The sequence below is a fragment of the Hippopotamus amphibius genome, chromosome 13 (genome assembly GCF_030028045.1).
Source record: "Hippopotamus amphibius kiboko isolate mHipAmp2 chromosome 13, mHipAmp2.hap2, whole genome shotgun sequence".
NCBI lineage: Eukaryota > Metazoa > Chordata > Mammalia > Artiodactyla > Hippopotamidae > Hippopotamus > Hippopotamus amphibius.
The window spans coordinates 5,181,477-5,205,876 of NC_080198.1; the positions used below are offsets into that span (position 1 = coordinate 5,181,477).

The 24,400-nt window shown below is 45.1% G+C and overlaps 1 protein-coding gene across 6 annotated transcripts in view; it reads left to right on the forward strand.

Annotated features, from left to right (window-relative positions):
• The window catches only part of TAMM41 (TAM41 mitochondrial translocator assembly and maintenance homolog), a 63,258-nt gene that overhangs the window by 33,150 nt on the left and 5,708 nt on the right, over positions 1-24,400 (forward strand). For 2 of the 6 annotated variants that reach the window (XM_057705800.1, XM_057705803.1), the window contains exons 5-7: positions 2,041-2,186; positions 11,100-11,265; positions 12,573-12,635. In XM_057705800.1, the coding sequence (XP_057561783.1) occupies positions 2,041-2,186; positions 11,100-11,265; positions 12,573-12,635 (375 nt within the window). Of the gene's footprint in view, positions 1-2,040; positions 2,187-11,099; positions 11,266-11,694; positions 11,836-12,572; positions 21,844-24,400 lie in introns of those variants that run through there. The other 4 variants (XR_009048789.1, XR_009048788.1, XM_057705801.1 and 1 more) reach the window with 4 other exon arrangements.

Sequence of the window (24,400 nt, forward strand, 5' to 3'; positions counted from 1 at the left end):
GGGTAGTATGGTCATTTTAACAATATTAACTCTTCCAATACAGGAGCATGGTATATTTTTCCATTTGTCTGTACAGTCTTCAGTTTATCTCATCAATGTCTAATAGTTTTCTGAGTACAAGTCCTTTACCTCCTTGTTTAGATTTATTCCTAGGTATTTTATTCTTTGTGATGAAAGTGTAAATGGGATTGTTTTCTTAGTTTACCTTTCTGATATTTCATTGTTAGTGTATAGAAATGCAACAGATTTCTGTGTGTTAATTTTGTATCCTGAAACTTTACTCAGTTCATTTGTTCTAATAGTTTTTTTGGTGGCATCTTTAGGATTTTCTATGTGTAGTATCATGTCATCTGCAAACAGTGACAGTTTTACTTCTTCCTTTCCAATTTGGATTCCCTTTACCTCTTTTTCTTGTCTGGTTGCTTTGGCTTGGACTTCCAGTACCATGTTAAATCAAAGTGGCGAATATGGGCATTCTTGTCTTGTTCCTGATCTTAGAGGAAATCCTTTCAGCTTTTCACCATTGAGTATTATGTTGGCTGTATGTTTATCATATATGGCCTTTGTTATGTTGAGTATGTTTCCTCTATACTTACTTTGTTGAGAGTTTTGATGATAAATGGATGTTGAATTTTATCAAAAGCTTTTTCTGCATCTATTGAGATGATCATATGATTTTTATTTTTCAATTTGTTAATTTGGTATATCACATCAATTAATTTGCAGATATTGAACCATCCTTGCATCCCTAGGATAAATCCCACTTGATCATGGTGTGTGATCCTTTTAGTATATTGTTAAATTCAATTTGGTGATATTTTATTGAGAATTTTTACATCTATATTTATCAATGATATTGGCCTGTATTTTTCTTTTCTTTCTTTCTTTCTTTTTGTGGCATCTTTGTCTGGTTTTGGTATCAGGGCAGTGCTGCCTGCTAGTTTGGTTTGGCATCAGGGTGATGTTGGATGTTTCTTAATCTTGGAGGAGTGGCCTTATGTAGGAGATGCCCTCTGGGGCCCAGCAGCACTCCCCCTTCTGGTCACCAGGGCTATATGCTCTAGGGGTGCCCCCTGTATGGGCCACATGGGCCCTTCTTTTGTGGTGGGACTGACTTCTGTGGGCATGCTCATAGGCAGGGCTGGTCCCTGGCCAGGTTGGCTACCAGGCCCTGCTTGTGTGGTGGCTACTGGTCTGCTGGTGGTCAGGGCTTGCCCAAGGGTGATTCACTGTAGGGCCTGGGACTGGTTCTGACCCACAAGTGTGCGGGCCTGGTGCTAATAGGTGAGACAGAGGACTCCAAGATGACACTTCCCAGCACCAGTCTCCTCATGGTAGAATGAGCTCCTTAGAATGGCTGTCATTAGCATCTGTGTCCCCAGGAGGCATCCCAATTGCCTCTTGCTTCTTTAGAAGATTGGTAAGTTCACCACTTGTAATTTTTAAAATTATATCTACTTTTTTTTTTTTTAATTTTATTTATTTATTATTTTTTTGGGGGTACACCAAGTTAAATTATATCTACTTTAAAGTTTATTCTAAATGTAAACCTTGCCCTTCTCAAACATAATAAGGTTATCTATATTCATAAAGCACCTCAAAAGCCCTCATGCAAACACAGCAAGCAGGGCCAAGCTGAGTAAGCAGTACCAAAGAAATGGCTATGGTAATACACGCAATTCCCATCTCTGTGGTTGGTCACAGGCAGTTTTGTTCACAAGATGAACGTTTATACATACAGAAGCTTCTGCATTGGAAAAACAAACACATATTAACCTCCCAATGGTGACTACCTTTTGTACCTAGGTAACTGTATTTTAACTGGCCAAAGGGCTTTGTGATTTGAGAGGCTCTCTTTCCCCCAGACAAGTGCCTGCATTTTGGGGGTACTGCGTTCATGGTTTTAAGGTGGAAAAGCAAGTGTTTTGAAGGAGAGATCCTGCCAGGTTGAACTAGTGCAGTGTCAGTGGGGGGCTGTAGTTCACAGGTCAGAATGTGGATTTGCAGTAGAAAATTCATTTTTCTATTTGTTTTAACCAGGTGACTTTCGGATGGTGGTTGGAGAGGATAAGGCAAAAGTGTTGAATCTTGTGAAGCCCAACATAGCCCACTTTCGTGAGCTCTATGGCAGCATTCTACAGGAGAATCCCCAAGTGGTATATAAAATCCAGCAAGGCAGCCTGGAGGTAAACTGTCTGTGGGAAATCCCGTGGATTATTTCTAAGGCAGGAGCTATTTTAAGGGGAAAAGTAGGGATGAGCAGTATGCCTAGTGTGATAACCTTTTTTTAAAAGTAAGTTTTATGTGTAAATGTGTTCTTCCAAATATTTGAAATAAGGCTAATAAGTAACACAAGTGACTAGTGATAAGAGGCTGCCTTTGGAGAAGGGGACCAAGGGCTGACATGAGGTGGGGGGGTGGGGACTGGTCTTCACCATGTGTGTCTTTTTTGCCATTTGAAGTTCTTACTATGTGTATTAATTATTAATTAAAAACAAGTGAAAATAAATTGAGATTACTTTCTTTCCATCCCCAAGCTGATATGCCTCCTCAGAGGTAGCCTTATTAACAGCTTGCGTGTTTTCTTTCAGATCTTGCTGCCTGCACTTTTGTCTGTATTTGTACCTATACACGTTTATGAAATGGTTTGGTCTTTTTTGTTTGGTTTTATTTTACGTAAATGTGTTCATACGTGTTATTCTGAAGCTTGTTTTTTTCCTGCTTGTGATATGCATCGTGTCTTGGAACTTTTCTTTTGGTATATCAAACAAAACTTCCTTTCAAGGCGTTCTTCAAAAGAAGATTAAGTTTTTTGAAAATTAAAGAAACTTTCCTTTGAGAAAAGTCATGTGGATTTAAGATTTTTTTAAGCAATAGACTTCACAGTTTTTTTAATCTTTAAGATAAAGAACACTATTTTACTTTCTTAATGTTCTTCCTCTTCCATATAATAGGGGCAATTAATAGTATGTTGAATAACAAATGAGTGGAATTTCTAGAACTGAAAGGGAACTTTAAAAAATAGGAATTATTTTAAATGTAATATTGGAGAATAACATATCTGCCCAGAATACCCACCAATCAGGTTAACAGATTTTGCCATGTTTGCTTTAGATAGAAGTTTTTTGTTCTTAATTTTTACTTTTCTCAAAGTAATGCATGCATATTATTTAAAAACCAAGTGGTTAAAAAAAAAACACCCCCCCAAAACCAAACAAAACAAGTGGTACCCCAAAGTTTATAACAAAAAGCAGCAGTTCCCTGCTGTACACCTTCCTACTTGTCTGTGCTACTTCCCAGAGCAACTATTTTCATCTTCTTCGCTGATTCTTCTGATGTTTACCTCCATGTTTCTAAGTAATATGATTTGACTATTTCTTGACTTTTTCCAATTTTATACTTTATTTTTGTCATCCTTATATGGAAAATGAGGGGTTTTTTTACTCTCTTATGCACCCCCATCAACACACACACTCTCTCTCACTCAACTCACTCACTCTCTCGCTCTCTCTACCCCCCCTCCCCTTCCCCTGCCACTGATGCTTCACGTATAGTTATTATGTAATTTGGGGTTAGATTAATAGTCAATATTTACTTTATTATGACAGCTGACTTTCTTCATTGCTGAGGTGTACTACTATGAAATTTCCTTTCCTGTACAACTTTGTTTTTCTTGGAGTTAAGCATTATCTCATTTTTTCACTTGCTTAATTTCTACATACTTATAACTAATTCACCCTCAAACTCTGTAAAACATCTCCCATTGTAGACAGACACATCTGATGTTTTCTCTGTTTCTCGCTTTTCTTGGGGACGTTCTTCCTGGAGCCTTGCGTCCCCTGTTCCTTTCAGGGCTGGAACTTTCTTTCATTACACCTGAGGGTTTCTTCCCCTCTCTTTTTCTAGTTTTTGGTTTTCTGGATCTTTTCCTCTTTCACAGTTTACACTTTAATTTTGATGAAGTATACCTTTTAGTACTTCCTAACATAGGTTGTGAAGGAGGTAAATTTTTTAAGACCATGTACTTCAGAAAATTCTACCCTCACACTGATTGATAGTTTGGGCTAGATGTCAAATTCTAGGCTGGAAATAATTTTCCCTCAGAAGTTTTAAGTTATAGCTTCATTTCTCCTAGTTTCTAGTGTTGCGTTATAAAGTCCAACACTACTCAGATTCCCTGTCCTTTGAATGTGACCTTTTTTATCTGACAGTATTTAGGATCTTTTCCTTTTTTCCAGTATTCTTAAATTTCATGACGATTTGCCTTTGTTTTTGTGTGTATATTTTTTCATTTATTTTTTTTAAATTATTATTATTATTGGCCGCACCACACAGCTTGTGGGATCTTAGTTCCTTGACCAAGGATCGAACCTTTGCCCGCTGCACTGGAAGCAAGGAGTCCTAACCACTGAAACTCCAGGGAATTCCCATGTTTTTCATTTATCACTCTGGCATTTCATGAGCCTGTTTTGGAAATTCAGAGCTTCAATTCTGGGAAATTTTCTTTTATCAGTTCTGTAATGAAGTTTTCTTTTATCATTTCTTCATATCCATTTTCTTACTTCCTTCTTTCTAGAATTCCTGTTGGTTGTGGGACCTCCTTGTTTGTTTTTTTACCCTTGTTCCTGTTTCTTTGAGTTTTTTGTTCTGCTTTCCAAAAGAATTTTTCAAATTGCTCTCCTGACATTTCTGCGAAGTTATAATTTCCTCTGAACGCTCTCTTTCATAGCACCCTGTTCTTATTGTTTGAATGTGTTATCTTTCCTCATCTCTTTAATGATCTTTATTATAATTTTTGAAGTTTTTTCTTCCCCTCTATATTGTCTCTGTTTCTCCTAGTTCCTTTTTTTCTATGGATTCACTCTCATCTGTTGTGTTAGAAGCTTTCCTCAAATGTTTGGACATCCATTGTGGCCTGTCTTTTTTTTTTTTTTTTTTTGGGGGGGTACACCAGGTTCAATCAACTGTTTTTATACACATATCCCCATATTCCCTCCCTTCCTTGACGCCCCCCCCTCGAGTCCCCCCCACCCTCCCTGCCCCAGTCCTCTAAGGCATCTTCCATCCTTGAGTTGGACTCCCTTTGTTATACAACAACTTCCCACTGACTATTTTACAGTTGGTAGTATATATATGTCTGTGCTACTCTCTCGCTTCTTCTCAGTTTCCCCTTCACCCCCCGCCCCCTCCCATACCTCGAGTTCTCCAGTCCATTCTCTGTATCTGCGTCCTTGTTCTTGTCACTGAGTTCATCAGTACCATTTTTAGATTCCGTGTATGTGAGTTAGCATACAATATTTGTCCTTCTCTTTCTGACTTACTTCACTCTGTATGACAGATTGTAGTTCTATCCACCTCATTACATATAGCTCCATCTCATCCCTTTTTATAGCTGAGTAATATTCCATTGTATATATATGCCACATCTTCTGTATCCATTCATTTGTTGATGGGCATTTAGGTTGCTTCCATGTCCTGGCTATTGTAAAGAGTGCTGCAATAAACATTATGGTACAAGTTTCTTTTGGGATTATGGTTTTCTTTGGGTATATGCCCAGGAGTGGGATGACTGGATCATATGGTAGTTCTATTTGTAGTTTTTGAAGGAACCTCCAAATTGTTTTCCATAGTGGCTGTACCAACTTACAGTCCCACCAACAGTGCAGGAGAGTTCCCTTTTCTCCACACCCTCTCCAACATTTGTTGTTTCCAGACTTTGTGATGATGGCCATTCTGATTGGTGTGAGGTGATACCTCATTGTGGCTTTGACTTGCATTTCTCTGATGATTAGTGATGTTGAGCATCTTTTCATGTGTTTGTTGGCCATCTGTATGTCTTCTTTCATTGTGGCCTGTCTTTTAAAGGGCAAGGCACTTTACAAAATGCAGACTGGGAGTTCTTTGTGATGGATAGAGCTTGTCAGCTGGGAGCTTCACTATAGGATTTGGGACAAGGACCTGACTGTTTCATTTTGGACCCCAAGTTTCAGTATCTGTAGAATTTCTCCAGAGAGATATCATCTACTCTCTGGTTAGAGGATAGGGAAGGATAATGTGCCTAGCTGCCAACTTTTAGAAACTGAGCAAGGGAAAAGGGCTGGGAATTTCCTTTAACTATGAAAATAAACTTCCAAATCCCTCTGTGTGGCCTCTGTGAAAGCCTGGATGATCTAGGTTCTAATTGGCTTCTTATCCTGAGGAAACACACAAAAATAAAGTTAGTGGACTGAGCTACAGTTCCCAGAGCTGCATCCAGGCTTAAAGCTACCATTGATACCCACCTTCTCCCTCCTCTGCTGCCCCTTCCAAATCCCCCTCACCCTTTCTAGCATTTCGGCTGGTCTAGGTGAGGTGGCCCAGACCCTCACCCCTGAGGAGTCCGAGACCCTGGTCACCACGCCCATCTCGGACTGTGGCTGCTACACTTTCCATTTACTGTTGAAGGGCAGGAGATAGTAAGAGATGTGTAACAGCAGCCCTACCTCCTGATGGTCAGAGTTCATTATTTCTTTTTTCCTTTTTTTTTTTTCAATTTTTTAAAATTTATTTATTTGTTTATGGGCTGCATTGGGTCTTCGTTGCTGTGCGCGGGCTTCCTGTAGTTGGGAAGAGCGGGGGCTACTCTTCATTTCAGCGCACGGGCTTCTTACTGCGGTGGCTTCTCTTGTTGCGGAGCACAGGCTATAGATGCGCGGGCTTCAGTAGCTGCATCACGTGGGCTCAGTAGTTGTGGCTCACGGGCTTAGTTGCTCCATGGCATGTGGGAACTTCCTGGCCCAGGGCTTGAACCCGTGTCGCCTGCATTGGCAGGCGGATTCTTAACCACTGTGCCACCAGGGAAGCCCCGGGTTAATTATTTCTGCCTCTACGGTGATTCATTTCTTTGTCTGCTGGACTTCTTGTCTGCCTGGGATTCTAAAGTGATTGGATGGCTGTTATAGCTTTAAGTTTAATAGGATGCTTACTCTATCCTCTGGGAGAAGCATTCTTTCTCTGGGAACTAGGATCTCTAGACCCACGGTCCTAAAGTGGTGATGGAAAACACAGATTTCCCAGGTGGGTCACCGGGAATGACAGTAAGCAAAGCTGTTTCTCCTTTTACCCCTTGGTTTCCAGACTCATGTATTCCACCACTTAGAGTATGTGGAACTCATGTATTCTAGTCTGTATTGGCCATGAATTCAGGGCATATCCTGTGTGCCACTGTCACAGGGTAGCATCTCCACGCTGGCGCTCAGCTGTTCCCCATTGCTCTTTCATTGGGTTTCTCAGCAGGGACACTACTGACATTTTAGGCTGAGTAATTCTTTGTTGTGGGGGCCAAAAATGTCCCCTTTTTGAGAACTACTGCTCTACCAGGCTGGCAGCTCTGGCATAGTGTGTGGTAGGAACTGTGGAGCTGTGATTCTGTGCCCGTCCTGCACCCCTGCACCTCCTTTGCTCTAACGTGGGTCCCACAAGTATGTTGCATGGTACAGCCATGCTGGTGCATCACATGTTCTGTGAGCCCTGTGCAGTGGTATTGGCTGAGTCCTGTGGGAAGGAAAGGCCAACCCATGCTCAGAATATGAGTCACTTCCAGGCAAGATGAGTTGCTGCCCAGGTGGAAGGGATCCAGTAGAGTCCGCTTATCACCAAGGGGCTGATTAGTCTCAAGAGATGGTCGTGTTATCAGGATCTTAGTGTTGGTCTCTGTTGCTGTCAGGATAGACTCTCATCATCAGCAGTGGCGAGTCAGCCTTGGTGCGTAGAAGGCCATGATGTTGGATGTAGGCAGCAGCTCTGTCCCCGCCACCCACTACTCCTGCTACAAGCCCTTGTGCCGGCACTGGGATGACAGAGCCCGTTGAGTCTACTGGCTGAATTGTTCTTTTGGTTGTCGTTGCTTCTTCTGTGGTGGCTGCTCTCTGAAGCACATTAACGTGCAATACAAAGATCTTCGTATTTTGTGCACCCTCCCATAGGGCCATCCACATGCCTCTTCCCCCAAATCCTGTCTTCTGTCTTCCAGTCTTTTTCCTTTAAGGCCCCTAACCAACCAGTGAATTATTATCCACTCTTTGAGTCTTTATATATTCTCATCTTGGGCCACTGTTTCCATATAAAGTGGGTGACGGGGGGCGGCGCCCGCGGCGTGCTGCTTGGGCTGCTAGCCCCTCAGCAGGGTCCCCCAGGGCCGGCTCTCGGGGTAGCTGTGACGTATCATGTTCACCCCTCACATGCAACAAGCCAGATCATCCCTGAAGCAAGCTCATCCTTTATCCTCCTCCAGAAGCCTCCTTGTAGCCATGTGCATGAGCCAGGGAAGTAGAACCGTATGTGCTGGTGCAACAGTGGACACTGGGGCCATCTGGGTTCCCTGTTTCTGCAGCTGACTTATGGCCTCTGGCCTTGCTCACATCCAGTGCTGGTGTATCGCTTCCATCCTATAGTGGGTTGCTGTTGAGCTTCCTGACCTCATGACTTGGTGAATCTGGCAGGTCCCTGCTCGTAGTGGGCAGTTCTCGGTACATGGTCATTTGATGTCTCATGGTGAGAAGCTCCGTCTCTCCAGGGTGTAGCATCTCAGAGCCGATTTCAAATGGTGTGGGGTTCTTCACTACAGATGGCGTGGTCTTGCTGCAGAACTCTAGCAGTCTACATTGTGAACTCCTCTGGGAGCCTACCATCACTTCCCATGACTTCTGTGTACACGGAGGATACCTTTAATACCACAGTTTATAGGCTGTTATGACCCGCATGGGAGGACTGCTTACCCTGCTGCCTGGATCTGTTGCAGAGCTCGTTTCTACTCTGGCCCCTCACAGACCTGGCATCCTTTTCTATCACTTGGTAAATGGCTCTAAGCATTATTCACAAGTGTGGAATATGCTGCCTCCAGAACCTGAAAAGGCCTATCAGACCTTGTGCTTCTTTCTTAGTGGTGAGAGGTACAAGATGCCGTAAGTTGATCTTTATTTTGGAGAGGAAGTCCCAGCATGCTGCAGATCGCTTGACCCCTAAGAACTTCCCTGATGCAGTGGGTTCCTCAGACTTCACAGGGTTTGTCCTTTACCCTCTGGGGTGCATCTAGCTACCAAAGCCTCCAGTATACTTGCCCTTATTACTCACCAAGTGACAGTAGCAACATGTCATTGATGTAGTGAACCAATGAGATTATACAGAATATCCAAGTAGTCTGGTTTCCTTTGAATACCTTACGACAGAGGATGGCGGCGTTAACACAGCCGTGAGGCAAATCATAAGGTGTACTCTTGTCTGTCCCTTGTGAATATGAGCTGCTTCTGAACCTCCTTCCTCATGGGAATGGTAAAGAATGCAATCGCCAGGTCTGTGGCCCCACCCAGATGCCTGTGGGTCTGTTGATATGCTTCCGCAGATATACCACATCTGGCACAGCCGATGCAGCTGGGGCTCCTGCTTGGTTGAGGTTGTGGTGGTCTGCTGCAATCTGCCAGAATCCATTTGGATTTTTGTGAGGGCCAGACTCAATGGAGTTATTATGGAACAATCAGCTCTAATATTAGTTGGGGCTCTCAGAGACACAGGACCAATAGGATATATAGAGAAAGATTTATTTTAAGGAATTAGCTAGCAGAGTTGTGAGGATTGGCAAGTTTGAAATCTACAGGGTGAGCCAGCAAGCCAGAGACCCAGGGAAGAGTATGTTGTACTCTTGAGTCCAAGGGCGTTCTGGAGGCAGACGTCCTACTTCCTCAGGAAACTTCACTCTTTTTTTCACAAGGCCTTCAACTGGCTGGATAAGGCCTGTACACATCAAAGAGGGTCATCTGCTACTCAGAGTCTACTGACTTAAATGTTAATTCCATCTACAAAGTTACCTTTACAGTAACATCTGGACTAAAGTTTGACCAAGCAAGTGGGCCCTATAGCTCAGCCAACTTGACACACAAAATTAAACATCACACCCTTGCATCCTTTAGGTCTGTAGGTGCCACTAGTCTCTGCCATTCCTCCTGTAGTGTGGTTTTGTTTTTTCATTACTCTTTTGGCCAGGGGGTGAGAATGGCAGCTTCAGAGGTTTCCACTTGGCCTTTTACACTATAACAGCTCCAGAATGCCGTCTGAGAGTGTGCTTTCTAGGACTGCTCTTGGTACCAATTGTGTAGGATCAGGATTGGGGAGGTTAGAAACAGAGACTTCATCTGATCTTGTGGTGGCACCGTGGAGCTCAGTGGCCCTTCCTAGCTCTCCTCACTTGAGGCAAAGAGGGCAGGCTCCTGCGTTTTGCAGTCTTTGGATACGGACAGCTCCCTTTTCCTGAGGACAGTTCTGGGAGGAACTGAGAGAGGGAGTCAGCCAACTTTCCCAGCAGCTAGTGGAATGAGTACCTTGCCCCCAAAGCCAGGATCTGGTTGGTGCAACACAGCATCCACTATCATATGACCGTATCTGCTTTTTTAAAACATCAGCCTTATTGAGATATAATTTACATACCAAAAAATGTGGTGGTTTTTAGTCTGTTTACAGAGTTGTGCAACCATCATCACAATCTAATTTTAGAACATTTTCATCACTCCAAAAAGAAATCCCATTCCCATTAGCAGTCGCTAGCTTCCCCTCCCCCCAGGCAGGCACTAATCTTCTTTCTGACTTCATGGACTTGCCTATTCTAGACTCTTCCTGTAAATGGAATCATAGAACATGTGGTCTTTTCCATATCTGCTTTTAAAATGCAATTTGACTCATAATTCAGCTGAATGCTTTCACTTTCATCTTTTAATGAGAATAAAAGAGTAAGATAATTCAAATTTTGCAATTTATTTGAACATGTCACCTAATATTTTGTCTTTAAACATGTGCTCTCAAGCAAAAACTCCAGTGCATTCTTTTCCTCAAGAGAAAGCCGTGACAAATAGAATGTTACAGGAAAAGAATTGACCTATTTGAAGGAACTTAGAATCCTTAACACCAGGCATTCAGTTTCGGAAAGGAGAAAGTCTCCTTAGCATGCTGCCTAGTCTAGGATGTGAGTTCATATATGTTTGTGTGGTTTTAAAGAGAAGCCATGTGTCTTTGAATATTTATAGAATTCAAAGCACTTTCCATAGACATCATCTTTTTTTTTTTTTCCTTAGATTGACAAAAGCCCAGAAGGACAATTCACTCAGCTAATGACATTGCCCAAAACCTTACAGCAACAAATAAATCATATTATGGACCCTCCTGGAAAAAACAGAGATGTGGAAGAAACTTTATTACAAGTTGCTCACGACCCCGACTGTGGAGACGTGGTGCGTCTAGGTACGGGTGTGAATCTGACGGTGACGAAGTGCTGGCTGGAGAGGGTGGGGAGGGCGCAGATTTGTTTGTGGTTGAGATGGGTTCTTTATTCTTTCTTGCCTAGTGAGATGGAGAGAGAGATTGCCCCTAGGAAGAAGAAAGCACTAACTAACAATCGGGTTTTTCCCAAGCTGAATTCTCATTTGTTTAAGTAGGGTGCTGAAAGTACTTCTATTTTCAGATCCCTGGGTCCTAAATCACTGTCAGAGAGGGAAAAAGTGATGCTTTGGGTCCCAAGAGCATAACTTTTAGAAGTTATTTCAAAGACATGCCTTTGTTCTTCATGGTGGTCTGAGGAGGAAGGAGACTGGTGACATTTTTTAATGCTTTTATAACATCAAGAACACCGCTCTCCTCGGCCGATGCCCTCTCGGTGTGTCTCTTGTACAGGCAGTAGGTCTGCTCCCACATGGCCCCTGTTCTGCACGTTATCCTCCACGTGTACCAAAATCCTCCCCAATGTGGACCAAAAATCTGAGCCTGATCTTCAGAGACTTGCTGCCTTTTGAGGTGTTACAGGTAATTTACAAGGTCAGTCAGTATGAAATTGAAAATGTTGCCCTCCCTCAGATGAATGCACCCTCTCCTGTTGAGTAGATACTTGCTGAGCTTCCCCAGGGAGAAGCGTGGCTGCCCAGCAGGATTCGGGTCACGGTGACGGTGCTGCACGGAGAGACCCGCCAGTGGGCAGAGTGGAGCGTGTGCTTAGGGTGCAGGGTACCTCTTCTGAAGATACACCTGGAGGCGTGGCTTCAGTTGTTTTTCATTTTAACATGATTCTGGTCATGGTGAGCTCCGCTGCCTTTCTGAGGGCCTGAAGGACTTTCCCTCTGTCCTTACTGAGGAGTCCTCCGAGTGATTTCAGAATGAGTTTTCCTCCTAGTCAGAAACATTTGGTGTGTGGTTTTTTTTTCTCAACCTTTTCACATCTTGGAATTGAGGACCAGCAGACTTAAGCAGATTTAAAGGGAAAAAATGACCTTAGAGGGTCACCTAACCCACCCTGTTATAAGATGAAGTGGCCCAGGCCCAGAGCCGGGCGGGTCATTTGCTTGTGTTCACACAGCTTGTCGGTGACCCATCTGGCAGCTCCAGTCTCCTGGCTCTCCATCCTGATACCCTTTTCACTGTCACTCTGACACCAGAACAGAGATAGATTTGCTGGTGTTATTGGATAACTGGAAAGAATATTTAGTTTCAAGTTTTAAAAGTGTTAAGATGACTAACATCTGGCTTTTTTGGCATCGTTGTTGGTTTTTTTCTCATAGGGCTCTCAGCAATCGTGAGACCTTCCAGTATGAGACAGAGCGCCAAAGGCATTTTCACTGCTGGTAAGAATTTTTAAAAATCCACACTTAATCTACCTGCTGGATTGAGCAGCCTCAGTGTTCCTGGTTAAACTGTAAAGCTTTATCTGTATCCCGCAAGTACTCCTGAAATGCTGAATTTAGGTAGTCATAATTTAGGTGGACATGGCAGTAATGTAAGACAGGCAGATGGCACTGTAATTCAGGCATCTAAGGTGCTGCTAGAAGGCTTTGCTGCCCCTCTGCGTTTTCCCAGTTACTCCTTATGTGCAGGTTTCCCCTTGAGTTTTTATATCTGTGACAAGTTACACATGGACTTCCCTGGTGGCACAGTGGTTAAGAATCAGCCTGCCAATGCACGGGATATGGGTTCAGTCTCTGGTCCGGGAAGATGCCACATGCCACGGAGCAACTAAGTCCATGTGCCACAACTACTGAGCCCTCGAGCCTCAGCTACTGAAGCACGTGCACCTAGAGCCACTGCTCTGCAACAAGAGAAACCACCGTGCTGATAAGCCTGTACACTGCAACAAAGAGTAGCCCCTGCTTGCCACAACTTGAGGAAGCCCGCATGCAGCAATGAAGACCCAATGCAGCCAAAAGGAGAAAAAAAAAAATTTTTTTTTAAAAAGTTACACACGATATTGTTGGAACAACAGCAGTATCTTGCCCTCCCCTGCCGCACTGTTCCTCTGCAGAGACAACCGCTGCTGCCTCTCCTGGTGGGTTATTTTTTTTTTCACTGCTGGTTCTCTGGATAATGAGTTTTTGTTGCTGCTTCTCTCTTTTTTAATTTTAGGCATCATCTATGACTTCTCACTCTAGCAGATTAGAGTTCAACTGCCCCGCCCCACCACACACACCATATACACACGCACACACACACCATCCCTCTGTGCTCCAAATATGGTTGTGTTGTAGCTTTGGCGAAGTCAGTCTTGAGTTTCCATTGTCTGACTGTGTTATTGTGATTCATAGCTGAGCCATGTGATATACTTTTCCTTCCCTGCACAACTTTCTTTTCCCACAGAGGTTGTCGTCAACTGTCTTGTGTGAGGGACCCTGTTTCCCGTATCTGGCGTCTTTGATTTTTGTGGTGCAAAGCCTCATTTTGGTGAAGCACACCATCCAGGAGCTTCCTGGGAAGGGGTGCAGGAGAGCCGGATTTGGAGCCCATGTGTGGCCAAGCGTATCTTTAGTCCACTCTCACGCCTGACTGAGACTTAGGCTGGAGGTAGATTGGAAATAATTGCCCTTTAGAATTTTGATACCATTGCTCCCATTATCTTCTCGCTTCTTGGATTGCTGTTGAAGTCCAAAGCCGTTCTCATCCTTAATCCTTTGTGTATGTTCTTTCTGGAAGCCTTTTAGGTCTTCTTTTTCCCCCAGGGCTCTGAAGTTTCTCAGAGTTGGTGTGTTTTGATATGAGTCTGTTTTTATCTGTTATACTGGATACTCGTTGCCCTTCAGTTTAGAAGGGGAGAGTATAAGAACATAGGAAAAATTTATTGTATTCTTTCTTCCCATCTGTTTTCTCTCTTCTCTTTCTGGAACTCCTATGCAAATATTGGACCTCCTGAAGTAGTCCTTTGGTTTTCTTTCTTTTGTGCCCCTTTTTGATCTCTTTGTCCTTTTGCTTTGCTTTCTCAACTTTAGTTTCCAGCTCTTCTGTTGAGTTGTTTTATTTTTGCTATTTTAATTTCTAGGAGCTCTTTTTTTTTCTTTTTTTGTTCTCCAAATATTATTTTTTTCAAAATTTAAAACATCCTGTTCTTGTTTTATGGGCTTAAGCATTTGAACATATTTTTGGATATTGCCAGAGTGCCAAAGTAGTTTATCAATTTATCATCCCACTAGCGGTAAATGAAAGTTCTCGTTTCTCCCCATTCTTTCAAACACTTGGTATTGTCAGATGACGGAGTTTTCTAGTTCATTCTCTCTTTATGCAGCCGTCTAATGAGTGCTTCTCAGGTGCTCGCCAGGGATACAAGGTGAACGTGATACCCCCCTGCCTTCAGGGGCTTCATCATCTAGAAGGGGAGACAGGCACATACACAGAAGTTTGCAGTGCAGGGGATACGTGGCACAGAGGCTGCCTGAAGAAGGGAGTGATCTTTCAGCCTGACTCTGATCCCTGGCTGAGGTTGTTGCCATGCAACTGTGCAATCACACCTCTTAACGCCTCGCCCGGCTGCCTGGGGACACAGCCAACTGTTGCCCTCCTGAATCTTTGGACAGATTCAGCCCCTCAACAAAGGTTTAGTAGCACGTGTGCCAAATCCACTCAGCTGAAGATTGTCCTACCACTTGGAGTTCATGGCTTTGCATTTCCAATTAAGATATTTATTTAACCTATTTTCTTGCTGATTTATCCTGGCAAGGCTGAAGATGAGGTACTTTTTTTTTGCTTGGGTGGCTCAGGCTATTAATCTGTGTTTTGCATGATTGCAGCTCCCTTACCATAATCCTCCTTGGGTGAGGCTGGATGCTTTGGCTCTTTTTGGGTGTTTTTTGTTTTTGTTTTTGGCTTCCTGTGCTGTAAGCAACTACTAGAGTTATCAGTTTCTTTTTAGTTGTGATAATGGTGGTGTTATGGGGTTAAAAAATCATTTTCTTGTAGAAATACATAGTGAAATATTTACAGATGAAATGACAGGATGTCTGAGATTTGCTTCAAAAGAAAACATGTCGGAGGGAAGTGTAAGGGGGGATGACACAAGATTGGCCGTGAGTTGATGCATTGTTGAAGCTGGTGAAGATACATGGGAACATATTATGCTGTTATTGTTTGAGCTTGCATTTATCTCTAATTCATGGTTTTTAAAAAATCCATTATCATCATCTCTTGACGTCCACCTGAAATGGATCTTTGGTCCTCTTTCCTCCTCTTCTTCCTCGTCACCAGCAGAGGGCAGTGGGTATCACCACGGAACCTGCAGCCCAGATTTCCTTGTCGCCGTGGAGTGCCCAGTGCTGCTTCCCGAGTGCTCGCTGCTTGCCTCCCTCCCCCTCTAAAGATACCTCATTGGACTGTGGAGCCAGAGTGACAGAAGGCCTGCAGCCTGCACTGAGGTTGCGGGGACTGTGGACCGTGATGCGCACTGCTTCAGATTCCCTGGGTTTGTTTGCCCTGTGCTCTAGCTTCTCTGGTGTATGACGATTGAGGGCTATGATGCAGGCAGTCCAGGCAGGAGCAGGGCTTTGTGAAACCGAGAGACTAGGGTTCAAACTCCAGCCTCATTACCATGACTTGGGTAAGTTACCTCATTTTTCTGAGTTTTAATTTCATAGGGATAATTATGCCTGCCTCACTGGGTTGTGAAAATTATATCTTAAGATATATAAAAGCATCCAGCGCTGTGCCTGGTCTTTCCTCTTTGGTATCATTACCTAAAAGTTTCATGACCTCTCTTTAGAACGTGTTTCCTTGCCCTGTCCTGTTCAACTAGCAGTAGCCCAGTCACCAGGTCTCCAGCTGGAGTAAACTAGCAACCATAAGCCCTGAGTGACTGGTTTACTCTTTTTCTGTCCTCTAACCTCACAGCAAGCTTCAGAACCTCTCTCCTCCTGCGCACTGCTCTTTAGAAGTTCTCTTGCCATGGTCATGATTGCTGCTGTTCTGCCTGGCTTTTGCTGGGTGCCTCTTCCTAAAAACTCTGAAGTTCTGTCTCTGTTCAGTTTTTAAGCCAGCTGATGTATCTATAACCTTCAGGGTGAGGAAACCCCAGGTTATTTGGTTGCGCTTTTCCTCCTTTGTAGCCATTATCACTCATACCCACTCATAGTGGGGTTAAAAAGCAGGGTTCTTAGCTAGTGAATAACTCTTATTTTCAAATATTGTTAAATTCAGGGAGAGCTAAGCTAAGATTGTGATCAGAAGGTCTTGGCTTGAAGTTGTAGTTCACATCTTTGCCCTATAACCTTGGCATGTTAACTAGCCCTTCGTCCTTGAAATGGAGGGGATACTAATACCCAACTTGCTACGTGTTCTGGGGGTGTCCAGTATGTACCTGGTACCTAGTAGGTGCTGTATAAACTTGAGTGACCGTCGTAGAAGAGATGGAAGCCAGGCATCTACGACAGCCCAGAGGGTTGCCCTTTCTATTGAGCTGTATTGGGTGACACAGCAGGTCAGGTGGTCTGAGACTCTGTATTAGTTCCCTGAAATTGCTGTGCAGTCAGATACACCCATGTTCCAAGTTGAGCACAGAACTACTTCCAAAACCAAACACTGCTTTTCCCCTTTAGCCTGGGAGTTGGTTATTGGGAAAACAATACCAACTTCTTAGACTGTGCTGTTAGTGGAGTGGCCTGGTTGTCATCAGGGTGTCCGGGCAGCAGCCGCAGCCAGCGAGCTCAGGAGAGCGGAAGACTGTTTAGTCTCCTAGTCCTTGCTTGTGCTTCCCTTCACGGCAGCAGCAGATGGCATCACAGCTCAAGGTGGTAGCAGAAGCCCAGCCAAGTAACTGTCACGTTCTGGTTAGGTGGAACTGTTTGCATCTTCGGAGGGTGGAGGGACCTTGGAGAGAAATGAGTCGAGGGGTTAGAATTAGGCTGAAGCAAGCAGGAGCCAGACAGGGGAAGGCCCTTAAAAGCCTGAAAGGGAATCCAGGGTTTCATTGAGGGCAGAGGGAAGCTGCTGAAGGATTGTCAAAAGACTGCTGTAGGGAGAGAATAGAGATCAGCTTGCAGGGAGATGCAGCTGTTGCTCGGAAAACTGACCAGCTACCGCTGCCGCTAACCAGGTGAGGAGGCCTGGCTGCACCGACTCAGGGCTCTGCAGGACAAGCAGAGGAGAGATGCGGGCAGCACTTGAAAAGCACATCCCGAGGTCTTGCTGTTGGGAGCGATACGGGCAGTGAAGGAGAGAGGAGTCAGAGATGCTCCCAGGTTTCTGGCGTGGGAAGCGGGAGACAGTGGTGCCCTTCCTGGAGGTGGGGGAACGTGGGGGAGGGTGACAAGTTTAATTTTTGAAATCTCGCTTTATTTTACCTCACCTGACTTTCTGGTCAATCAGAATTAACTTTGGGGTCAAATACCTATTTACCTCTCTGGCTTCAAAAGATTCAACTTTAACAAGACAGATCTAGTCTTGTTCCTAAAAAGATTCTGGCATGCCTCAGTCGGTCCTTACCAGCCCTTTCCTGAACATGGTAGAATGGATCACTGACTCTCCTCTCCTTCTCATCTCTTCTAACTAGAACATTTTATCCCCATTTTTGGGTACCTACAAGTTTCAATAAGAAGAACACATAATAATAAGGATTCTTCTGGTGATGTATTTATCATTTAAACCTGAAAGTTTTAAAAATAAAACCACCTCAGATGAGATTTTCTTTGTTGATACAGCTAACTGTGGTTGGAAATTAATTGGAAGAATGTTGGGGGGTTAGTGATTTCCTCTCCTAATGATCTGAAACAGAATTGTGGGAGGTAGAGACCTCTCACAACCTGGTCTCATCTCTGCCTCACATTGTTTCCTGGAAAATTTTGTCTGTCGCTGGACCCATCAGTTTAAGGTCACACAGGGAATTCATAGTCTTCCACATGTGACTTTGCTGTAGGTCACATGAAACAAGCTGGAAATCAACAGAAGAAGAACCTCAGGAGCCATATATTGGAGTAGATTTCCGTTTGCTTCCAAAACAAAATCCTGACTTTGGATACTGATCAGCATTCCTAGCAACCAGCTCTAGGTAAATAAGGATCTGCTTAAAGAGGATGTAACTAAGGAGATGTTTCATCCTTATCCACTGGGGAAGGAGCAGAGTCGACGATGATGGTTCTTAGAGTACAGGTTCTCTCTGAGCAGGCCATCTTCCTTCAAGATGCATTCTAAATGCAGACTTCCTAAATCACCATCCTGTTCTTTAGAAAGGAAGCAGAAAACACACGAAAGCTCAGCATAGGCCAAGTAGAAGTCTGGAGTATAAACTCTGTGAGGGAAGAGACCAGGACTGTTGTTCATACCCGTGGCCCCAACAACAAGCTCTGTGTCTCGTATATGTCGGTGCCGGTGCCCCAGAAATGCTCATTCAGTGTATTTCAGTGACTGAATGGAAGATTCTGAATTTTCTGATAGTAGGGAAAATCTCCAAATATACAGAAAAGCACACAAATCGTAAATATGGTGAATTTTCACACAGTGAAGAGACGCGTGAACCCAGTGCCCAGATGAAGGACTAGAACAGGGCCAGTCCCCCCAGAACCCCACTGTGCCCCGTCCAGTCGCTGCCCCCCGAGAGTATCTACTGTCCTCACTTCTAGTGTCATGCTTCTGTGTTGCCCATTTTTGAACTTTATGTAAATACGCACTCTCTCGTGTCTTTCACTCCTTACGGCAGCAGTGAGATTCTCGTGGTGTTGGGGGGAGTCCCTCACTCTCACTGCAGCTCAGCCGTCGTCTGAACAGACCACAGTTCACCCATTCTGCTGCTGGTGGCTTCTCGGGTTGTGTCCAGCTTGGGGCTGTTTCCAGGAGTCCTCCTATGCATGGTTTGGTACCTCTCTTTAGGTGAGCGTAGGTATGCGTTTCTGTTAGGTTTCTAGGTATGGGTGGAATTACTGGATCATAAAGTGTGTGAGCGTCCAGCTGTGGTAGACAGTGCCTAACAAGCGTCCAGGTTGCACTCCCAGCAGCAGAGTTCCTGCTGCAGCACCTCCGTGGCCAGTGCTTGATAGCATGTCTTTTCCATTTTAGGCCCTCTGGTAGGTGAGTAGAGGTGTCATATTGGAGTTTTAACGTACATTTTCCTGGTGGCCCAAAAAATTGAGCATTTGTTCACATGCTTGTGTGGATATCCTCTTTTGTGACGTGTCTGTTCTACTTTCTACTTTTGCTCATTTTTCTGTTGAATTGTCTGCCTTTTTTTTTTTTTTTTTTTTTAACACTGAATTCTCCGTATAGTCTGGATACGGGTCCTTTGTTGGACATGTGGAATTTGAAACTCCCCTGCTCTGGGGCTTGTCGTCTCACTCTCTTAGTGGTGTCTTTTGATGAAAAGTTCTTAATCTTACTTAGTCCAGTTTATCAGTTTTGTCCTGTAGGGTTAGCAGCTTTTTGTGTCCTGTTTAGGAAATATTGACTACTCCAAGTTCATGAAGTGCACCTTTGTTGCACCTAGAGTATTAAGGCAGGATCCTTCCTTCTGATGTCTTGGTTCTTAGCCTTTTGCAAATCCCGGCTCCCTGTGGTCTCTGACTAAAACTCTGGGCGGTCGGCACAGACGCACCCATATGTGCTTTCAGGGAGCTCTCAGACTGACGTCGAAGCCTGTCTGTGGGCCCCTCGTTGGAGAACCCCTGACCTAGTCCAACCCTGTCACTTTGCAGATGAGGAAGTCGATGCCCAGAGAGGGGGACTCACCCCGTGCCCAGCTGGGACTGACATCCAGGTCTCCTGACTCCCGTTCCAGTGCCCTTTCCAACTCAGTGCCCTGCTGTGGTTGTCCTCAGAATGTGTGTCTGGCGGAGCCGTTGAATGGAGAGACTTATTAATTAAGGGAGGTTTCTCTCCACTAGCGGCAGAGAATGGCTCCATGGTGCCGCTCGTGGACTGTGGTGTGTTTACCTTAAACGTCAAGCTCCCAGGAGTCTGTGAGGAAGGTTTGCGAAGCTGAGCTGGGACTTATCGTGGTCGATGCCTCTTCCTGTAGCCGTAACTCAGGGCCCTGGGGTTGCTGCATTGAGCCTTACTGTGTGCAGCTACCTTGGTGTCTTGATTGGTTCTGGCTGGAATTTTAAAAAGCACCTTACGTAATAAGTTTCCAGTCCCAGTACTCGAGTGGGTGAGGTTTATCAGAGTGGTTGCTCCAGGGAGAAAATTAAAAGGGGTGGAGGCAGGGAAAGGAGCTCTGAGTTTCCTGATGAGGCTATCGGTTTGCAGTAGTCATTCAGTGGACAAGCAAGGCCAGAGTTTCTAGAAGCATTCACTGATGATTTTACCAGTACCCTGCCTTTTTAGCTGTCACTGCCTGCAGTAGCCTCATAAAAGGTCCTAAGTGCATGAGGCAGCCTACGGGTAACGTGGCCAGGTATTTTCATGAGCGCTCACATGCCAGTGCTCGGAGTCTCCGGAACCGGTCCTGTTACCTCGTCTGCAGTGCCCACACTGCATGTCACACCTGCAGCACAGACCATGGTCTGGATCCCAGGTGTGAAAAAGACTGTTTGGATCCTTGAGCCACACCCTGAAACACAGACTGAATGATCTCATCCTCGACACAGAGGAGGTCGGGCCCGTAACACCGTCTGCAATAGGATCCTATGAGAGCTGACACACAGCAGCTCCCTGCTTAGTCCGTGGCTTTTCTCCTGTAAACCCCCAGAGAGCTTCTCCTCCGGTTTCATCAGGCACTTGTGATTCAGTATATGGGGTGCTGGAAGGGCAGGTGTCTGAATGAGCCGCGTCTGTTTCGTCACTACAAGTGTTTCCTGAGCATCTGCTGAGTGCCGGGTGCCGCACTAGGTGATGGGGACACTGGGAAGAATAGGACGAGGTCCCTGTCCTTGAGGAGCTCCTGGACTAGGTGGAGGGACAGATGAGCACCGTGCAGTGTGGCAGCTGCTGAGCTGGGCATCAGCACAGGCACTGTGGGACCAGGAGGAGTGCCAGAATTGGCTGCGGAGTCAGGCACTGGCCTCAGCATCTACCAGGCAGAGCATGATGGGAATGCCTTTCACCTTGGGCAGACCCGTGTCACATGCAGGGACACAGCAGCAGTGCGCTGGGGGTGGTTGGGAAGCATTGAGGGCTAGAAAGGGGGCCAAGGATGCCCACTTACATACAGAGTCTTGTCTTTGTCTTCCTTTCTCCTTTTGAAAGAGCTGCTAAATTCAAAGGTTGCAACATGTTCTTACCTGAAAGGACTCCCTTAGCCCAGAAGCTTGGGTGTCTTTGGCACCCATATCACTGCTTCAGCGATCAGTCTTTTCCCTTCCGTTGATCACGGTGGCCCCCGGGGTCGCCTGGAGCCCTCAGTCAGCCCGTTGCTGCTCTGTGCCAAAGACAAGTCTGATCCGAATACCACGGGGCCTCCACTGTGCACCCACTCTGCAAGCCTCAGTATTCTCACCCTCTCTTCTTTTCTCTTTTAGGCCTGAAGAAATCAGTGATTTATAGTTCACTAAAACTGCATAAAATGTGGAAAGGATGGCTAAGAAAAACATCCTGATTTTGTTTGCTTTTATCTTTGTCATGTGTAGCTGAATAAAATGATCCTTTTTGACAGAACAGTGTCTGTTACTTTGGCCCGTTGCTTGAATTTGAAGATGTCTTGGTTTGCATGATACTGTGCTGGATTTTGGAAATGTGTGCGTCAGACATTTATCCCGGGGGGACCCAATGCATTTGAGGACTCAGCATGAGAAGAGTCCCCTTTACACACAGTACCATCTGAGCCCTGCTTTCCTGAGAGCTTCAGCTGTGGTCTCTTAGGCATGCGAGGGGTGGAGGCCTGAGGTGGTGCGTGTGCTGTGGACCGGCAGCCCCGCGTAGGGCGAGAGCTTTGGCTCTGGCTGCCTTGGCTCCATCCCACTTATTCGGTTTCCTCCAGTGAGAGCTCCCCGTCAACATCTTCCTGGATCCGGGTGTTTAACATTTCTCCTTGTTCTCCATGAGGGTGTGTGGCAGTGACTCAAGTGAGGAGCCTGCAACAGACCGGTGCAGAGCTTTCCCCACATAACAGGAGTGTTTGGGGAGCAGGAAACTACGAAGGACTCATTAGCTCAAAGAAGTGGAATGTCAGAGCTTGGTGGCCTTCAGAGTCGGTTTGCTTCAGCGGGTTAACAGACCAGTCTCCTCCTTTCTCCATCCTTTGCCGTGTTGGCATCACACTAAGGCCAGCTCTGAGACCCCTGACAACAACCTCAAGGGCCCTGTGCACCCCCATCCACATTTGGGGAGACAGAGGGGGTTCCTTTCAGAAGCCCTCTTAGAAAAGCAAGGAAACTCCAGCAGCCCCCAATAATCCTCTGTCTGGATTCCTGGACCCTAATGGGTAACTTGCCAAGAACGGCCGAGGGGGAGCCAGGCTGAGGAGCTTGGGCCTGAGCTCTTGCCCCGCCGATGAGTCTGCCTCTGCTCCAGCTCATGGGCTCTAGGAGGAGCGGCCGGCCAGGTGGAAACGGAGCGGGAGTGTTGGGAGGCTGTCCTCTTGTCTGGCACGTCATCTCTTCAGTCCAAACAAGTTGTGTCTTTCTTTTCTAAGATTGTCTCCACCTCACCCTGTTTCCATTGCCCAGGGCTCTAGTGCGCATTCTTAGGTTCTTTTGAAAATTTGAACAATAGATGTCTGCTTATTTTTCTCTGCCTTTGGGTTCAGCTCATTCCAGCCCAGAAGAGCTCAGGCTTAAGATATGACCAAGCTGGGTCGTATCTGCACTCCACTGATGACTAGCTGTGTGACTCCGGGCAAGTTATTTAGCGTCTCTGAACAGTTTTACCATCTCTGGAAAGGGAATAACGATACAAACCTCCTTGCACTGTAGTGAGGGTCCTGCAAGCTAAGTGTCCTATGTACTAGGACACTGCCTGGTAGCAATCAATAAATATCACTTCTGTCACTATTTTGTATTATGGTTTTTGTTACTGTTTTCTTCTGCAAGGCTTTTTGTTTCTTTGGGTCAGGTACTTCCTCAAGAAGCTAAAATGATTCCCCATTGCTTAGGGGATAAAATAACTATTTCTCATCAGCCTTAGTCAGTTTTGGCTGCCATAACAGATACCACACATTGGTTGGCTTATAAACAACAGAAATTGATTTTTCACAGTTCTGGAGCCTGAATGTCTGAGACCAGGGTTGCTGGTATGGCCGGTTTCTGGAGAGAGCTTCTTCCTGGTTGCAGAGGCCTGTTTTCCCAGTGTCTCCTCTCATGGTGGAGCCAGCAGAGCCACAGCAAGCTGCATGTCTCTTCTTATAAGGATGCTAATCCCATTCATGAGGGTTCCACCCTCGTGATCATATTACCTCCCAAAGGCCCCGCCTCTGAACATCATCAGATTGTGGGACACAACCTTCAGTCCGTAACAAGCCTATTCAAGACATATAAGCTGGCTTTATTTTAACTTTAGCTTGTCCTGCCTGTGTCTAATATAGTTTTTTAGTTTGCATAGCAGATACTCGGTAGAGCACAGAACATTAGGGCCGTTTTCTAGTGGGGATACCTGAGGCCCCAGGGGAGGAAGTGACAGCCGAGGGTCAGGACGCACCTAAGCATCGTGGCTGAGACTTGACCCAGGCCTGCAGACTCCCTGCTCTGGTGCCTTTTCCCTCACACCCCGTAGCTTTCAGAATTGATGACTGCTTGAGTGTTTGTCTTCCTGTTCTTCTAGATATGTTCTTATCTTCCTTTTCCTCGATGCATTTTTAAGTGTAGGTATCTGAGTTGGGATTCATCAAACAGGTATATAAGAATGAGAGCTAAGACTTCCTCTAAGGAAAAAGAATTCTTTGGCAGGAAGTAGCTCTTCTCAAACTCCGGAAGACCCAAAATGTAAATGTACTGGAGAGTCAAACTTCCTTCCAGCTGTGTTCTTGGGCAGGTTATTTAACCTCTCTGAGCTTCCGTTTCAGTGCTGTGAGGTAGTTATACTCATACCTCTCTGGCAGGGCTGGTATTAGAATTAAATGAGGAAACGTGTAGAGCATCTAGTGTGGTTCTTGGCACGTGGTAATAGTTCATGTTTCTATAAGTCACTCTATTAATTCAGATGGTGAGTTTGGATAGCTAGGGATAGCCCATGCATATCCTTCAGGAAAAGAGAAACAGTCCTGGGTATATCAGATAGA